General features: G+C 40.9%; 2 protein-coding genes across 2 annotated transcripts; one reads left to right on the forward strand and one right to left on the reverse strand.

The window, feature by feature from the left end:
* Window positions 1-1,526: 1,526 nt before the first annotated feature.
* Window positions 1,527-7,393, forward strand: LOC109997806 (G1/S-specific cyclin-E2-like). The gene is made up of 13 exons (XM_020652415.3): window positions 1,527-1,618; window positions 1,766-1,813; window positions 2,347-2,368; window positions 2,489-2,546; window positions 2,649-2,699; window positions 2,908-3,047; window positions 3,653-3,788; window positions 4,210-4,356; window positions 4,508-4,603; window positions 4,698-4,832; window positions 5,417-5,528; window positions 6,041-6,198; window positions 6,590-7,393. Exons 3-13 carry the CDS (start codon window positions 2,355-2,357, stop codon window positions 6,665-6,667), a joined length of 1,125 nt encoding a protein of 374 aa, XP_020508071.2. The 5' UTR covers window positions 1,527-1,618; window positions 1,766-1,813; window positions 2,347-2,354; the 3' UTR covers window positions 6,668-7,393.
* On the reverse strand, window positions 7,041-17,683 carry ints8 (integrator complex subunit 8). Its single transcript, XM_020652414.3, has 28 exons — window positions 17,539-17,683; window positions 16,095-16,233; window positions 15,690-15,864; window positions 15,236-15,376; window positions 14,796-14,867; window positions 14,525-14,576; window positions 14,027-14,206; window positions 13,777-13,884; window positions 13,539-13,691; window positions 13,333-13,433; window positions 12,943-13,084; window positions 12,690-12,760; window positions 12,200-12,375; window positions 11,953-12,083; window positions 11,682-11,792; window positions 11,292-11,496; window positions 10,894-11,015; window positions 10,027-10,211; window positions 9,759-9,792; window positions 9,593-9,652; window positions 9,431-9,492; window positions 9,228-9,346; window positions 8,634-8,737; window positions 8,433-8,483; window positions 8,243-8,316; window positions 8,026-8,090; window positions 7,818-7,861; window positions 7,041-7,525 (listed from the first exon to the last, which is right to left on the reverse strand). Exons 2-28 carry the CDS (start codon window positions 16,225-16,227, stop codon window positions 7,409-7,411), a joined length of 2,988 nt encoding a protein of 995 aa, XP_020508070.2. The 5' UTR covers window positions 16,228-16,233; window positions 17,539-17,683; the 3' UTR covers window positions 7,041-7,408.
* Between the last annotated feature and the right edge of the window lie 407 nt (window positions 17,684-18,090).

Genomic DNA, 18,090 nt, shown 5'->3' on the forward strand with positions numbered 1-18,090 from the left:
ATGGCATGTTAACAATGACCTTGATATTAGAGCCCCAAACCACAATCTTTTGATTAAATTAAAAACATTAATTTAATGTTTTTTAATTTAAAAACATTAAATTAAAAACATCCGGAATCCAAACTAACTACATAAAAACAGTAAGATAAGAAACTGTAATTTAACACCCATGAACAAGCAATAACATGATTTTCTTTTGCTTTTAAATGAGCTCAATGATTATTTTATCACATCATGCTGTACTTATAGTTCACCTTGTTCTGACTTTGAGAAGAAAATGATACATTTATAGTTTCTGCTTTTATGCAGAGTTCTTCACTGCAGTGACTTAATACGTATTTACTGAAGAGCTAATTGAATTCACAGTTTTACATTGTATGGTATCACAATTTATAATAATTAATAATAATAATAATCAATGTAATTAATTCATTACACTGAATGAATCTAATGGGTACTGTGACATTTAACCAGAGGGGGGCACCATTCCTTTAACACTGTGGTACTGTATGATTGTAGAAAATCTTTTTAGATGATTATAAATTCGTTTAGAATTGTCAGTTCAGACGCTATTTAATTATAATATAATATAATAATATAATATAATTAATATAACAAAGAGTACGGTCTTTACCTGCTCTTAAGAGTACCTGCTCTTCTGTAAAGTGTCTTGAGTTAACATTACTATACTAAAAAAGATTGATTCATTGATTGATTGGTTGTCATAATTTCCTGTTGATGTTCTTTGAATTACAAATTCAGCACATAATATAAACAGAATAACACGCAGAATAACAAATAATGCATATTTAGTACATAAATATGTGCTTCAATTCAAATTGTATTTATGGTAGTAATTCTCACGTGTGAGTCCTGAATGTTATTCAAACCTGACCAAATGTGAGCAGAGCCAAAGATGAGGAAACAAAGGGAAACAAAGGGAAACAAAGGATAAATGACCCAAAGTCTCGTTAATCAGTGTGGCTCTGAAACAGTAGTGTTACCTGATGCGGATGACATTTAACCGGTCTGTTCAGGGGTCATGAGCAGCTCTCTACACAACCTCCCTTCAGCACTCTGCTTTGTTTACGTCCTGTTCCAGGAGCACGCGCTCATCTCGACTCTCTCTCTCTCCCATTGGCTGTTCTGTTCTGTTGCTCCGCCCACAACAAAGACAAACCGGAAATTCAACTGACAGAAAAAAAAAAAAAAAAAAAAAAGGTGAAGACGAGACAAAGTTATTTACACATTTTAGTTATTTTCATCACTTTTATGAAACATTTGAGACAAAAAAAAAGGTTTACAATAATTTGAGACGTAAAAAAGGCTTACAATAAAATAAGGGCATTAGTAGGCTTCAGTTAACGACTGTTATCTTTATTTGTTTAGTCGACATTATGTTAAGAAACAAGTTTATCTAATGCGGATTAAACTCATTTTTAAAGAACAACGAAACAGTAGGAACAAAATTACAACTACCAGCGATATTAACTGTTTCTTAATCTCATTCAATCTATTTTTAGGGTTTAGGCTCGGGAGTACTTATACGCATGCGCATTGAGCTTCTAATTCAAATTAGCGCCAACTGAGGACTATTTCAGTTTCTGCAGCTCGGAGGGTAAGCAGCTGCAAACTTTACTAATCATTCAAAGTTAGCACAGACGTTTTACCATCACGGCTCTGTGACATGTTCAGTGTCCTGTAGATGTGCAGTGTTGTGATCCAGGTAAAGCAGCACTTTGTTTTTGCATGTTTTCTACACCAGCTGGTTGAAGAGTTGGAGTCTGCAGCCCCCCCGCTGTGCTTGAACTGGGTGAGTTAAATACTTAAAAGTTCCTTGCAGTCTGTTTGCTGCTTTTTGTTAACTTTAAACTTGGGTGAAAATACACCATAACAACGAATAAAAAGCTTACATGCATGTCGGATATTATTACATAAATCATTACAGGTCCATTTGTTGTTTAACTCTGGAGCATTTTATTGGTGGTACAAAATGTCCACTCTTTCTGCATCTTTGTGCTGTTCATGGAGGTTTTGTCTCATATAAATAACATAAATACCCTCAGAGAGTATTAGTTTATACCTCGAATAAAGTTAGAGACGTCTGATTCTTTGCAGAGTGGTCAGACTACTTGCACATCTTCAATGTTGTTGATGATAAAGTCCAACTTTTGGCGCATTTAATAATCCGGAAACTGTTTCTTTATCATCCGGCTCGGTTTTGCATGGCATTATATTTAAAGTGGAAGTCACTACAGCTGCAGCTGGTTGAGCAGTTTCTGTCTTCCTGGTTTTTTGTCTGACAAACACTAACCTTGCTTCTTAATGGTTCCCCCTTTCTGACAGATAGGACCATGACTAGGAGAAGGTATTTCCCTCCCCCCCTTTTTGTCACTTTATGAATTATTTATTTTGGTTGTTGTTGTTGTTGTTGTTGTTGCATCTTTATCTTCAGCTCCATGTTGAGTTCACTTTGGTGTCTTTGCAGTGCACGCCAGCAGAGGAGATCTGAAAATGTTGCAGGGCAGAAAGGCAAAGGAAATAAGGTAAGAGCAAGATCACACTTTTAATTTCTGTGTGGGTATTATTTGAGACTTACTCGATCAGGTTTTCGTGTTGATGTTCTGAAATGACATTTTTCTTCACAGCAATGCGGCAGAAAAAAAGTTCAGCCCCTGTCAAAGCTGCAGTGTGAGAAGGTATGTCCTTTTATTTTTATTGAATGATATTCCTCTTGTATCAGTACACAGGGCTACAGTGGTAAATAAATAATCCTTCTCACCCTTGAGTAATAATAAAGGACATAGAAATTAAACCCATATCATTTACTTAACCATAATAACCCCTGAAGTTAACTGTGTTTGTAAATGCTTGTGCTGCACTCAGTTTTCTTCTTTCCCGTCGTAGAACCAGCTGGTACTTGAAGACGTCGCCGAGCCTCGTCTTCTCGTTGAGGATCCTGAGACAGAAGTAAAGACGGACGTTGTGGATGTGGATTTTATTTCAGGAGATTCTTTGGTTCGTCCGTCACCTCTACCTCCCCTCAGGTGATTATTATACGTTACTCTGTCGTGTTTTACTTCTCTTCATATCTGCAACCAGACGGTGTTGTTACCGCTCTGTAATGCTGCGTCTTGATTATTTACACAATAGTCACCAATGATTTCATCAAGAAAAAAATCATCTTTGAAAAAAATATATGCCTAAAGTCCAGGGTAACACCTTTTCCTGGATGAACGAGTGTAACAATGGAATTTAAAGTATGGGACCAAGGAAACCGAAATACAAAACCTTACAAACTGCAACAACCAGAGTTTTATTTCATTTTGACTAAAGATTTATTTAGCCAAGGTTAGATATTTCTTGTAAGTGTCCTGGTCCAGACAGGCTAATATGTGTTCTCATATTAAACAGGCTGTCTAATTATTCTCTTTAAGTTTTTGTTGGATTGCTTATGTTCTGACTTGTATGAAGGATTTCACAGGATAGGCAGAAATAAACCTTTTTTTGGTCATTGTAGATTGTTTTGTTTCTGTAATTGTGCTATTTACACAAATATATTTGACTCGTTTTTTTTTTGTTTTTTTTTAATGAATGACCAAAATATAAATCATGAATTCATTAAAGTGAACGCTCTCTCTGCATGTCACAGATGGGGCTCTTCTGAAGACGTGTGGGGGAAGATGGTCAGACGGGAACAAAATTACTCGCATAGCAAGAGCTTTGTGCAGAAACACCCGACAATACAACCCAGGATGAGATCGATCCTGCTCGACTGGCTGATCGAGGTGCGTGTTAAACTGAATCTCATTTGGGTGTGTTGCGTTTTTCTTTTTTGCGTTACGGCTGGAGTGCACAGGGTTTTTTTTATGAATATGTTAACTAAAATATTTGGGAAAATAAAAAAAATCAATCCATGTCTTTCTGCCCTTCTGTTTCTGGATTTAGTTTATATCTTTGTGATTCTATTTAAGTAAAGTCCTGTCAATGTTGAGTTCTGTTTTATGTTGGAACTGGTGTTACTGGTCCATGTATGAACTTTAAATTATCCTGTGGCTGACACAACCAAACCAGTTTGGACTACTAAACACAACTGTTAGACTAGATTTTCAAGTAAAAACATTTTGTAATAAGTGAAATAAGGAGACGAGTATGAAAAGGAAATGTAGTTACTAACGTGTTCTTTTGATTTGTCATTTTCTTCACCAGGTGAGTGAGGAGTACACTCTACACCGGCAGACGTTTTACCTCGCTCAGGACTATTTTGACCGCTTCATGTTGACCCAGAACAACATGGAGAAGAACATGCTGCAGCTCATCGGGATAACTTGTCTTTTTATAGCATCAAAGATGGAGGTAAGGAAGAACGGGGGAGCGAAAACTACAGAACCCAAATTCACATTACACCTAAACAGAAGATGTCAGTATCCTACCAAGAGTTTCCACGTTTACAACCGCTTCATTGATCCTGTTGTATGTAAAGTTTGAACTTTATTCTTCCCCGCAGGAAGCCTGTCCTCCAAAGCTGTCGCAGATGGCCTACATAACCGCAGCAACGTACTACGAGGAGGAGATTCTTCAGATGGAGTTAATCATTTTAAAGGTAATATTGTCAGCATCTTAAATAACTCGTGTTTCACTCGTCATGCTTGGGTTCTTTAAGTGTGACTTAACGCTACTGTCTGTGTGTGTAACAGGCTCTGAGGTGGAAGCTTTGCCCGGAGACCGCCGTGTCTTGGCTCAAGCTTTACTTCCAGATGGCATCAATGAACTTCAACTCTGACCTGCTGGAGCAGCAGTTTCCTCAGGAGGCTTACATACAAATGACCCGAGTAGGTGTTCAGTGGCTTTTTAAGATGTTAACACAGACACAAATATTAGATTTAAAGCTGGGATACGATCAGTCACATCACAAAGTGGAAGGGCGTTCTATCAGGTCTGCTTTTTGTGCTGGCAGCGCCCACATCCTCAGCTTCAGAGCGCTTATTCAAGGAAATATCACAAAGAAAACATAAACACTGTAAATGAATCCGGCATTAGCAGCAGCTCTAGCAAAAAAAATTGTACCCTCAAAAGGAGACGAGTCAGATAAGTTTCTCTCCTGCCATTGTTGACAAAGTCTCGCCCCTTCTTGATTCTGATTGGTCGGTGTGGTAGAAGCGACTTGGACGAGTGCAGCGCGGTTTCAAAAATTGGAACTGTTTTCAACTAAATAGAGCAGATCAAGAATAAAACGGCTGACTGAGAGCATTTTGGTGCTCAGGCAAACAAAACAGCCTCAGTGGACACCGGCCCTTTAAGGATTAGTTTAAACCATCATGCCCTACTTTTGTAGAATAATATATATGTGTGCAGTACTTTGAAATGATGCCTTCACCTGTGAAGCTAACGACTAATCGTACATTTTCTCTTCTAGCTCTTAGATCTGTGTATCCTCAACATTAACTCTCTGGACTTTGAGTATCGAGTGTTGGCTGCCTCCGTCCTGAGCCATTTCATGAAACAGGAAACGGTGGAAAAAGTTTCAGGTAATGTTTGGGGTTATTCTAACGTTTTATATAAATGGACAAATGCAGATTTTAGCCGAACAGGAGTAGGTCTGAAAGAGACGAGACGCTGATGCCCACCGGATTGTTGATGGACGGTCTGCCTCCCCCCACCCTCTTGCTCCCTATCCCTCTTCCTGCATCTTATCCCATCTCTCCCCCTATCCCTTTTCAAGCCCGCCGCAGTCTAGGCCTGTGAAGGCTGTTTCGTCATGAGCCGGGGATCCAGCTGAAGATTTCTGACTTTTAATAAGGCAGTTTCTTCTTACCGCTGTAACTTTTGCTGCTTTGCTAAAGTGCTCATGATGGATAGGCCGGATCTTTGTAATATAGCAATGAGTAAGGTCTTTTACCTGCTTTTTGTAACATAACAAAGAGTAAGGTCTTTTTACCTGCTCTTTTGTAAAGTGTCTCGAGATAACACTTGTTATGAGTTGACGCTATACAAATAAATTGATGTGATTTTTGGGTCATGACTTTTTGTCTTCGTTCAGGTCTATCCAAAGATGAGGTCCAGCCGTGTGTTAACTGGATGGCCCCATTTGTCGAATCTGTGAGCCAGTCTGGAAATTTGACACTAAAGGAATTTGTCAAAATCAAGAAGGACGACAGACACAACATTCAGACTCACACAGACTACTTGAACATGCTGGTAAGTTCAACCCTCCCAGAGAAACAACTAAGAGTGTCGCCCTATTCAGACCGCCCTGTGATGTTTCTCCTTCAATATAAAATGTCAGAGGTGTGATTGGGGAGGGGGCAAGTGATCCCACCTCTTTGCTGCCTTCTGAGGTAGTAATGGAGATGTTAAGAGGGATGAGATGGATCGATGGAGTCAGAAACATTTGTCATCCTGTCCCTATATAAATAGAATCGAGGTATTCATTTGTACATACACTCTGAGATCGCTCTGATTCTAATCAAACTGTGTCACTTAACATCAAATCTTCGGTCTCAGGATGTCAGTAATTATAAAATAACTGAATATCCCTTGAGGCTAATTGATCACAGGTTTCTGAATTTTCTGTTTGTCTCCGTTTTAGGATGCCACTGGTGAAAAGGAAGTGGAGATCCAGTTCCCCACTCCTCCCAGCAGCACCGAGAAACCCTGCACACACTGAGCTACAAGAGGAAGACTCTGGAGTGAGTGTGCACAGAGATGACGGGGGGGGGGGGTTAAAAAAAGAAAAGAGCCCCGTTCAGTGGACGACTGTTTACAAAAAGTCTGGATGGGAGTTTATTCCACACTCTGCCGATGAGAAACATGTCAAAGAAAGCATTATCAAAGTGTTATAGTCGTACATTTTCTACAATCTTTCATCTTGGTTTGAGCTTTTTGCATGATTTTTTTTCTTCAAGCTGTTTTAAGCATCACCGTGCTTTAATTTTAAAAGAAATGTGTCTGGAAAAAAAAAAAAAGCATCAAGGTTTGCTGTAAGTTATTTTATTTCTGAGAAATACTGTAAATGAAAGTGATGTGCATTTTTATTAAAAAAAAAAAAAAGATATGTAGCAAATCAAATATGTACAGTTAGATTTTTAAATACTGCTTCAGGGTCGGATCAAATGTTTTTATTCTGTGAAATGTGAGCTGTTCTGTTTACCTCTGAAGTGCTGAAGAAAACTTGAAACACAATCAGTAAGTTCCATTTTTCTTCATGAAAGAAGTACTCTCGTTTTTGTGTATCTGATAAATATCGATTCATATCAAAGCTGTTGTTTGTGTAACTCAGGAACATTTACAGTTGTTTTTAAGAACTCATTGTAAATCATAACATGTACATGTGTATTTATTTAGAAATGTATTTTCTACCACAAAATAAAATAAAACATTCCCGTTCCCCTCAGGAGTCGTGTGTGTCCTAGAAATACAGTTTGGCCATCGCCTGCAGGAATCTCTTCTTTCTTTTCTGCGCTGCCAGCTGCAGCACCTCCTCGGGGTTACTGGTGTTCAGCTCCGCCTGTCCGATCGCTTTGATCTGTGAGAGGGAGAAGAGTTAGTACACGGCTGAAGCCTCTCAGTGTCGTCATGGCGATCTAGTTGTTTATTTCGGCATTTAAACATTTCTCAGTCCTTTGTCTTTCCCTGCCTTAATGATCTTTATTTTTTTCATGAAGCACAACATTTTGAAGCAGATTCTAACAATATGTTAATAATTCAAAGTGCTGTTTTGCGCAGATTAATAACTGCACAGATTTACCAAAGTTTCTTACCAGAGCTTTTAGGGGGTCGGTATATTTGAGATAAGTGATACATTAAAAACGCCTTACCGCTATTTGTCTCTTCTCAGTCTCGCCCCGTTTGTGATGAATATCTGAACTTTGTCAAGGAAGAAAAACACGACGACACACAGCAGATTTCTTCAAAGAGTTTGTATAAAAAGATTAGAAGAGATAAAGTTATCTTTGCATGATGATTCTTTTGTGTAACCTGATGGAATATCTGGAGTGCTGTTTGCCTTCATGAAACAAAGGATACGTGTGAGGTACTCCAGGATGGTGACGTCCCAGATGTAGTCGTAGAACGAGTCCATGGCATCGTGACTGGTGGCACAAAATAGAGGGAGGTCGACATGAATCAAAGGGCTGAGGTCAGGAGGACTGTGGGACACCTGCTCGACTGAAGCGCTAAACAAGGCGCCCCGTGTCTGTAGATTTGAAAAAGTGCTTCATGTGTTGGCCGAGCGTACTCCTACCTGTTCTGTTCCTGAAGAGCTTTAAACGCCGTCATGTAGTCGACCTCTCTGAGAAACTGGCAGAGAACAGCAACCTGCCAAAACCACGAGAGACAAACTAAGTTTTACAGAGAAAAAAACGGTGGTTGGTTGTATTTGCTTAACTTTGTGACACATGAAGGTCGACTCATTCAGCGAGCGGAGTTCTGACCTGTGTGTGGCAGTTCATCATCGAACAACATTTGATCATCCTCTTCAGGACCTGCGAACAACAGACAGGGTTCAATCAAAGATTGATTCATTTAAACATTTGACTTAAGCTGTGGTTCACTGTGAAGAAAGTTTGGACTTGTTTTTTAGCATTGTTGTTATCTGTTCAAACCAGAAACTAATTTAGAAGTTTCTAATCTACCTGGTCAGAGTAGACGTCAGGGGGAACAGGTTTGGTGAAGAAGTCGGAGCCCACAGCTCCGGCTTGGAGGTAAAGGTTCAGCGCAGCAGAGTACTGATTGGTCACTGCAGACGTGAACAGAACAGCGTTAGTAAAAACAGACGCCTGCCCGCTCTAGCATCTGACTTTACCAACACAAACTCCCCCCCCCCTTGGTAAAAGAGTCAGTTTGGGGTGTGTCACTGCATCCTATCCATTGACCTCACTCAGCTTATTTTTTAGTCATTATTTTGTCTTTAGACTCGATAATCAGCAAGAGCGGGCTGCCGATAGCCGATGTTGTGTGCCACATGTACAGAGGCTATAGTCCTTGTTTCAGCTGCTGTAGGTTTGAATCCAAGCTTTGCCCTTTGCTGCACGTCATCTCTAACCCCCTCCCCCTCCCTAACTCTCTCCTCCCAACATTTCCTGTCTCTCTTCAGCTGTACTGTCGATAAAGGCAAAAAAAAAAACAACGTTTGTTTTTTGATCATTTAGAGCGTCATTTACAATGATGTCAAGCAGATCAAAAGAGTCAAATGCAAGACAAATAATAATAAAGACACAACTTCTCACCAAAGTAGATATCAGCCTGTGTGATGAGCCACGACTGGTTGTTAGGATTCAGGGTGAGAGCGTAGGACACCAGCTCTTTGACCGTCACAGCCACAGCTTCCACGTCTACCGCCTGTATACTGATCGCACACATCGTCGTCACTTTTAGAGGCGTTGTGTGAGAAATCTGTAACACGTCACTGAGACATAAAAAGAGTCCTTACTTTGGGAGAGTGGACGGCCAGATGGTGAGATGCTCAGCAGTGACTTCATTTACAATATCGTCCTAAAGAAACAGAAAAAAAAAAAAAAAAACAAACAGTGAGAGATGTTGAGAGATTGTTCAACTCAAACCTTTAAATGTCCGGACTGAAACTTCCCCCTACCCGCACTATGCTGTGGAGCCTCACAAACAGGGAGATGAGGGTCGTCAGCACCAGCGGCTCCTGTGACAAATAAGAGGAAACCAGTTAACTTTGCTCCATCAGCTGCTCATCCAATAACATGTGACATATCCACTGAGGATTTCAGTTTGCTTTATGGGATACTCACTCTGAGCTTCTTGATGAAAGTGATGAATTTGCTCCTGAATAGGTTAGACACAGAAAATTCAACAGAATCAGCATCACTGTTTCCCCCGTGTGCACTGATTTATTTAAAGAGAGGGATAGTGCACATTAATGGACATAAACGTGTAAATATGCCAGATTGTAACGTAGTAGGCTGATTTAAATCTGTAGTCCCTTCAAAACTTGGTATTGAAGTTGTGTCCACCTTAGTGTGTACTGATACACAGAAAGTGTAATGAGTGTTGGAGTACCTGTGCAGGATTCCCATGGAGGACTCTCTGTGTTTGATGAGACCCACTCTGCCGTCGTTGTTCCTCTTGTGCTGGACGGACACGCTGCAGATCTGGACCACCACGTCCCACAGCTCCTTGGCCGTGCGCCGACACTCTTTAGGACCCGGGAGCTCTTTGCACGTCGAAGCGAGCAGCTGACCGATCTATGGAGGAGGAAACAGAGAGGAGGAGTTTGTCCAGCGAGAACCGCAGCAGCCGGAAACCAGTGAGGGTCCAAAGTCACTCTCCATGTCTGCAAAGCTGCTACACTGATGTGAATAAAATGATGCACAATACTTTAAGACTATTGCAAATATGGAATAATATTTCCATAACAATACACTATTCATTTTCTTAGAAACTTCTCTTTCTGCACAGACATTTAAAGAACTTTAAGTTGGTTAGTATGAAAATCTTTTGACTTAAACATGCAATGACTTTTTTTGGCCACTTGGGGGCAGCAGAAGAAACCTAATGGACAAGACTGGCATTTAACCCCATTCAGTCAATGTTGGATTAATATTTGCTTATTTTTCTCATCAAGAACACATTAAGCAACTAAAGTGTTCTAAACCTCTTACATCTCCGTGAAAAAACGCGACCCAAATTCTAATATTTTTCGACCAATCAAATTTATTTACTGAAAAATTGTGCCGTTTGGATCTCAGTCGGTACAAAACATGCGACGGAAGCAAGAAACCGAACAGAACAAATACGTTTACAAGGCGTATTCGCAAACTTTATTACACACGTTCTTATCCACTCAAAATGGCTCTGCGACCCACTCCTGGGTCTTGACCCACCAGTGCATGTGCTGTATGTATGGGTGGATAAAAGGACACTGACCTTGATGTAGGGGTTGTTCATGACCAGAGAAGGTGGCACCTGCAGAGTCAGGTAGTCGTTCTCTCTCCAGTTCAACATGAAGGCGACACACTCCTCTCCGACCACCTGACGCAGAGGCAGGTCTGAAGAAAACCAGCAAGATTAAGGAGTGAATCTAAAAACTATAAGCAGATTCTCTTATCGCTAGTGAGAGAAGTGTTGAGATATGTAAATCTGCTTTCACAATCTAAATCTAGTAAGGTACCCCCATAAAGGACCCCTTACTCCACTACAGTACACATCAATAGTGAGCCAGGTAGCATCCAGAATGGAGTCTAATATTTATCTTCTGAATACATTTAAAGCTCGCAGCACCGCAGTGACACAAATCAGAACATTACAAACATCATTCCTCTCACCGTGAATCCTCATCTCCAGGTATCCTCTGACCCGGCTGACCAGGTCGGACGGCGGCCTCTCCTTGCTGCCCTCGGCCGCCATGGTCTCGTGCGCCCGGACCTCCAGCAGCAGCATCTCGTTCAGCATCACCTGCCTCAGCTTCGGGGAGAACTCGGTGACGAGCTCCAGGCAGGCGGAGAAGAGCTGCCGAGCGTGAGCAAAGTCCTGAGAGAGCATGAAAGAACGTCCTGAACTTCTCTTTTCCACTTCCGATGCAAACACACACAGACCTTTACACTAAGTGGATCTTTCTCTTTGTGTTGTTTGTTTTACTTGCTTCAAGCTTTAGGATGTTTGAGTTGATTTTAAATGATGCATTTGATGCTGAAACTCCGCTCGTGTAAACACACCTTTATAGATATGCAGTGGAGTCCTTTGGCCATCAGGATGTAAACCAGGTCCTTAGTCAGGTTGTCTTTGATGCCCAGGATCACGTTAATGTAGTCGGAGGGAACTTCCCACTGAGAACACAAACAGAAAGAAGGAATTTTAGTCAAGTATTCATGGTCTAAATCATCAGTATTTTCTACTTTAGAGGGTGGATTTTAAATAAACAACAACATCCTGAATGTCTTTGATATCAGCAATGGCAGCCTCTGGCAGTATTTGTCGAAGTCTGACCTTACTGTTGACCCTCCAGAAGGGTCTTTCCGCCATGCCGTGCAGTTCAATGAGGATTTGTCTGATCCTGCGCGGCTCCAGGGAGAGGATGAGCTGCTGCTCCAGCTGCCCAATGTTCACACTCGCTGAAGCTGTAGTGGTGGGAGGAGAAAGAAAAACCTGAGCAGAAATAAATCACTCCTCAGAAGGGGGCTTTATCTTTTTAAAGATCAATTAAAAGGTCGCAGTCAATCTCTCAGCGTTGTACCTGGAATGTCGTAGAAAGAGGACAAAGGTTTAGCGCTGAGGTTGATTGTAGCCGACCTCTTCCTCATCTGCTCCACCAGCACCTTCCTCTCGTCCTCCTTCAGCAGCTCCATGAAGAGTTTATGAGACGACACCATGAAGAGCAGCGGCAGCTCCTCCAAGCTCTCACACAGAGTCCTCAAAGACCACAACAGTCTCGTTTAAAACATGACTTAATGCTTTAGGTTTACTTTTAATGAATACTTATATTCGTAATACTTTAAGAGACACACAGGCTCTAGAGACATGTCTTCATGGAGGAGGTCCTCAGGGACCGGCATCCAGATCAGATGGGGGCTCAGTGCCTTGCTCAAGGTCACTTCAGCAGTACACAGGAAATAAACAGGCTCCTATCCAGCTATCAGTCCCCATGCCATAGACTGACTGAGACACTGCCGCCCCCCTTTAATGAACTGGAGAGTAAAGTGACCCCAACCCCCGCCGTAACTCACTTCATGAAACTGGCCATGTTCCTCCTGGACGTCTCTGATGGACGCTCCTTTTCCAGGGAAAGTGTGCACACCTGCAGGGCAAAGAAATGTGGATTAGAAAGTTGCAGAAGTTCAATAGTCCAAGTTGCACATTGAACGCCTCAAACACGAGCTCAGCTTAAACTGACAGTCCAGCATGTGTGAAATGTACTGATCCCAAGGAAGAATCTACATATGACAAATATGTGTTTGGGGGATCTGAGGGGGCAAATACCTCTAAAATGAAGTCCACCATCCTTTTGCTGGGCCGCAGGAGGAGCTGCTGGAAACGCACACTGAGCCCTTCTCCCTCCAAAGCGTCTCGGACGGCGTTACAAACACACAACTTGTGGCAAACCTCGTCCAGCCCCGACTCTCTGCAGAGAAACAACAACAACAAAAAAGAGTTTCAGATGATGTATGCATTAGAAGCTAAATGACCATAACTGACGTTTGCAATGTTCTCATAATGCAAGCTGTGCCTCGTTTCTCGGCTTTGTGACGCTACAAACTCTTAGTTAAAGTTAGTTTTGATGTTGGACTCCTCCTTTACTGTCGAGGATAAAGAAGCATGCAGCCCAAAGAGCTTCACATATAAATATTAAAATGACCCTGAACATCTCACCCTTGTTGGACTTTGTAGAGATACTCTCTGAGAACAGAGCGTCTGAAGTGGATCGGTAAATTACGGGACACGTTATCTTTGATGAAGGCTTCGATGACGGCCTGTCAGAGAGCGAGAGAGGGAGAGAGAGAGAGAGAGAGAAGGTGGAATTAATTTACTTGGTTCTACATATTAGTACATGATGTCTCTGTAGAATCCTCTCTGACCTGGTGGTTTTGCACCCTGATCAGGCTGTTGATCTGATCGTAGGGCGTCGTCTGGGAGTCTGAGGGGTCGCAGCCTTCAGTCAGAGCTTTGCAGGCGTTCCAGTAACCTGCCAGACGTTTCTCATCCAGGTGAACGTGGACAGTCGAGTCCAGCTGAGGAGAAAGACAGAAAGGAAATGAGATCGACAAACGATGTTGCAGGCAGACTATAGTCTTTGCAGGATGCTGGGACACAAACCTTCTTCAACAGCTCCTTCGTCTGTCTGAAGTGATCCCGAGCTTTCTGATAGGCCGGCTGGTCTGTGCAGCCTTGCTGGAAGAAAATACCTCCCAAATCATAATGCACCTGAAACACAGAATACAGAATAAACCAGTGTGGGGCTTAACTATCAAACACAAACATAAGCAAAGTTTAGAGTAAAAAAAAAAGGACAATTTGAAGTCATTTGGATTCATCTCAGTATTTCTGTTCCGTGTCCTGAACTCACCTGACAGTGCAGCTCGTCCGCGCTGATTCGAAGTCCTGCCGTCGAAGACTCCGTCTCCCCGTTGGCGGCGGCGTCAGCAGCCAGCAGGTCCAGAGTCCTCAGAGTGTGGATGTAGAAATCTTTCTTCAGCTGCACAGCTCCTTCAAGGACACTGATGGAGTCGCTCGCCTGCTCTTTCAGCTGAGGACAGGAGACGATTTCTTTTAAAACCCATTAGCTTAGTGCGCGCGCCCCATTGTATGGAGGCTGTCGTCTCAAGCGGGTGGCCCAGGTTCACTTCCCACCTGTGGCTTCCTTCCCGCATGTCATTCCCCTCTCTCTCTCCCTGATTTCCAACTCTATCTACTGTCTTATCTATCCATTAAAGGCACAAAAAGCCCGAAAATAAATCTTTAAAAAACCAATTAGACATCTAAATCAAAACTTTCTAGAATTCTCTCTCAAAAGTGGAAAACATTTTTTAAAAAGTAAATTTCATGTCAGTGTTTGAGGACTCACCACGGTGAGGATGTTGTCAGTCATCTCTTTCTCCTGCTGCACGATACTTAACCTGCGAGGCCACGAGACAGGAAGTCAGCATCATCAAAATGAACATTGGAACTAAGCAATTAGAAACACAAACTAGACATTTATTTTCATGTTAAAATTAAATGTTCAAGTTAACTTGAGAGTTGCCATTTATACGTTTTTGACAAGCACAAACATTTGTTTTTTCAGTAAGGGAATTCAAGCTTTGTTAGTAATCAGACGGTGATAAAAAGAAGTTTACATGTTCATCTGGTGAGGTCCGGGTTTGTTCTGTTTCTCTGGAAAGCTGCTCAGCACGATGGTCCTGATCGCCCTTTGACACACAAAAGGAGACAGCAGAGGAATGGGTGGGTCCATTTGTTGAACAACAAGCCGCACAAGACAAGACAAGACTGACAAAGTTACAACACTGCTCCAGACTAAAGAGGTAAAACGTGAATAGAATGTGCACACAGTTTTAATTATTTTGTTATCGTTCCCTTCTAAGCGACCCTTCCTCTTGTTTCAATGTATTCTTAGAGAGTTAAATCACCATACATCATGTTGAGATGAACCTTAAGTTTCAAACTTGTAAACATACCTTCAGAGATAAGATGATGACACAGTGTATTAAGCAGCCTCTGTTTCTCCACCGGCTTGTTTGAATGTCTTGTGTGTATTTTTCTATGTGGTCTTACTCACCAGCGGTTGTAAATGACGACAGCCATGGCTGTGGTAGGAGGCAGAGTGGACAGGTCCAGGTCCACGTGTTTTACACCTGGGGGCACTTTGCTCACACACAGGAGCTCGTTCAGCAACATGTTTAACACTGGGATGGTCAAGCTGGCAGGAAAGACGGTTTGATTATTCCTTTATAGATAAAACACTGACATCTGTGTTCTGCTTGGTATAACATTTAAACAGTTTTCTCCCCGCTTAGGTCATTAGGAATGTATCCTGTCGAATGCTGAAAAAAATCTCAAACGTTCTAACTGAAGAGTAGGACTGCATCATCTTCAACAAAACTACAAACCATTTTTTACAACCCTGAATTCCTTTAATAACTCGCTGACCTGGTTTGCATGCATTATAGACAAGCTGAAAAAAATTATGAAATCATTTTAGATCGAAAAAGCTGCCAATAAGAAACATTTACCCTTTCTCGAGAACATCCAGATCCCACTTCATGTGCGCAGCGACCTTCAGTGCCAGCAGCTTCAGGGTTCGGTTCCTGCGGTTGTCTGCAGGAGGCTGCACCTGGTTCTGCTCGTTCACCGAGGGCTTAGACGCCTGCTCCAGGAACTGAACGATCAGCTGCACCGACGGAGGGTCTGTGGAAACATGCAAGAACAAACACAACAGCATTAATAAAAATCCCACTGTGTGAATATGTTCAGAATGTACACCTTAAACGCCGAAATGACTTCAGTCCGCTCCATTCATTTTGTCCATGTTGGTTAATAGCTTGGTTTATTTGTTTAGAAGAGTCCACTATATATGCAACACAAAGTCATGTAAATGTAAATGTTGGTCAGTAATGTTAATGCCGAGCTGAGTTGACCTGGGTAGGACTTCTGCAGGTGTGTCTCCAGCAGGCTGGCATCCAGAAGGAACTCAAACCAGGAAGTCTGAAGAGGCGTGCCGGGCCGACTGCTGGTCACAGCAGCCACCCGGTCTGCTGCCTCCGCACTCATCCTCCCCTGAGGAACAGACAGGAATTTTGTTTTTTTATCTTTGAAGGCACCACAATTAATTAACTAACGTAAGGATTGTTTTCAAAATGAATACACATCATATATAAAAATGTGACACTATATTGTACTTCTTTGCATCCTTCCTCCACTAGAGTAAGACTCTTTAAATGCATAGATTTGCCAAAGGAAGATGCTTTACAGAATAATCAATCAATCAATCAATTTTTATTTGTATAGCGTCAACTCATAACAAGTGTTATCTCGAGACACTTTACAAAAAGCAGGTAAAAGACCTTACTCATTGTTATGTTACAAAGACCCGGCCTGTCCATCATGAGCACTTAAGCAAAGCAGCAAAAGTTACAGTGGTAAGAAAAAAACAAGCTTATGAATACAAAATATAATATACTTTAGATTATAAAGCATCATTATGGTTACTGATACATTCTCTGTAGTGTGTAAAAGTTATTAAAATGTGCTTTATCCCTTACATTAAAAGGGATGTGTAAATTAATGTAGAAACAACTGTAACCAATCCTGTAATAATAAATATGTTAATGTGCCTTTTATTCTTTGATTGAGCAGCTACTCACCCTGAAATCAACACACAACAAAACAAACAAAACAAAACAAACATACAAAATGTACAAACACAAAATACAACAAGCACATAAAAGAAGACACATACCCGTCGCGCATAATTATAATACTTTTGGTTTCTGGATATGTTTTGAAAACATACTTTTAACAGTTTTACTTAAAGTACTGTTACAGGTTACAGCAGGTTGTTTTTCACTGTGTGGACCTGTTAACATGATCTGACAGATGACTGAACCTTTCTCTTCTCAGGTTAACTCAGGACTTCTTTTGTTTACATTAAGTCATGAGGTTTTCAACAGTGGCAAAAATCATTTTTAGAGCTCTTATTTCCTCAATGTAAAGTGCAGTTCATTATGTTTTCTGTACATTTATCGACCTACTTTTTAATCAGAAGAAGAAGAATCAGCTTAATTGGTTAAGTTTGCTCACAAACTCAAAAGAATATATAATTAAATATCAACAACAAAAAAATACACAAAATAAACAAAGACTCATTTCTATTCTTTAACCCTTAGTTTTACAGTTGGTAATATCAGAACATTAATGTTGCATCCTCCCAGGTAAACAAAGGTAAACAAAGGTAAACACAGGATAATTTGGTTTATTGTGTTTTTTTCTCATCGTGAAACTAAAAAGTTTGCTGCTAATAAATGATAAGTGGTGTTTCTGTTTAACTCTATGGCTCTGACTCAGAGGGACGGAAAGTCTTACCTTAACAGGTCAAAACGATCAAGAGAAGTATGTGTGATCTAAATATAGACAAAAACACGAAAAATAATGGCTACATCGGCTACATGGACTGTTTGATTCTCACATAATTCATTCTGCGCTTCGCCATCTCCTCGGTGTTTCCGGTTCCGGTTCGTCGCCAGGGAGACACACAGTGCGCCATGTTTGCGCATATTTATCATAAACTTTAAATATTTATACATAAAATATTTCGCATTTTCCGAGACGACTGTGACATTTTTATTTTTTTATATCGTTAAAAAAAAAATCGTCCAAAGTGTTTACGATGATGGTGAAATATTTTCTAAATATTTTTTTGTCATTATTCTATTTTTGCCTGCTCCATTTGTTCTTGCTTTCATTTAGAGGAAAAAAAAATGTAAACAATTTATTTATTTGTTTAAAAAAATCCTCACAAACAGATTTTTTTGTCATGTTGTGTAAGGTTTTAGTCATTTTATAATTAAAGTGAAAAATCAGAATCATTTTCTATCACTGAATACTGTTTTATTAAGAAATATAGAAAAAGTTTGT

This window comes from Labrus bergylta, chromosome 19 (assembly GCF_963930695.1).
Source record: "Labrus bergylta chromosome 19, fLabBer1.1, whole genome shotgun sequence".
Classification (NCBI taxonomy): Eukaryota; Metazoa; Chordata; class Actinopteri; order Labriformes; family Labridae; genus Labrus; species Labrus bergylta.

What these genes read in the sequence shown, in the direction of transcription:
- ints8 (XM_020652414.3), bottom strand. Translation starts at nt 16,227, where the DNA reads ATGAGTGCGGAGGCAGCAGACCGGGTGGCTGCTGTGACCAGCAGTCGG. An exon ending in CTGGATGTTCTCGAGAAAGG is followed by an intron (nt 15,377 to 15,689) that starts GTAAATGTTTCT and finishes CTTTCCTGCCAG; the next exon opens with CTTGACCATCCCAGTGTTAA. An exon ending in GGACCTCACCAGATGAACAT is followed by an intron (nt 14,577 to 14,795) that starts GTAAACTTCTTT and finishes GTGGCCTCGCAG; the next exon opens with GTTAAGTATCGTGCAGCAGG.
- LOC109997806 (XM_020652415.3), top strand. An exon ending in TGCTCGACTGGCTGATCGAG is followed by an intron (nt 3,789 to 4,209) that starts GTGCGTGTTAAA and finishes TTTCTTCACCAG; the next exon opens with GTGAGTGAGGAGTACACTCT. An exon ending in TTATAGCATCAAAGATGGAG is followed by an intron (nt 4,357 to 4,507) that starts GTAAGGAAGAAC and finishes TCTTCCCCGCAG; the next exon opens with GAAGCCTGTCCTCCAAAGCT.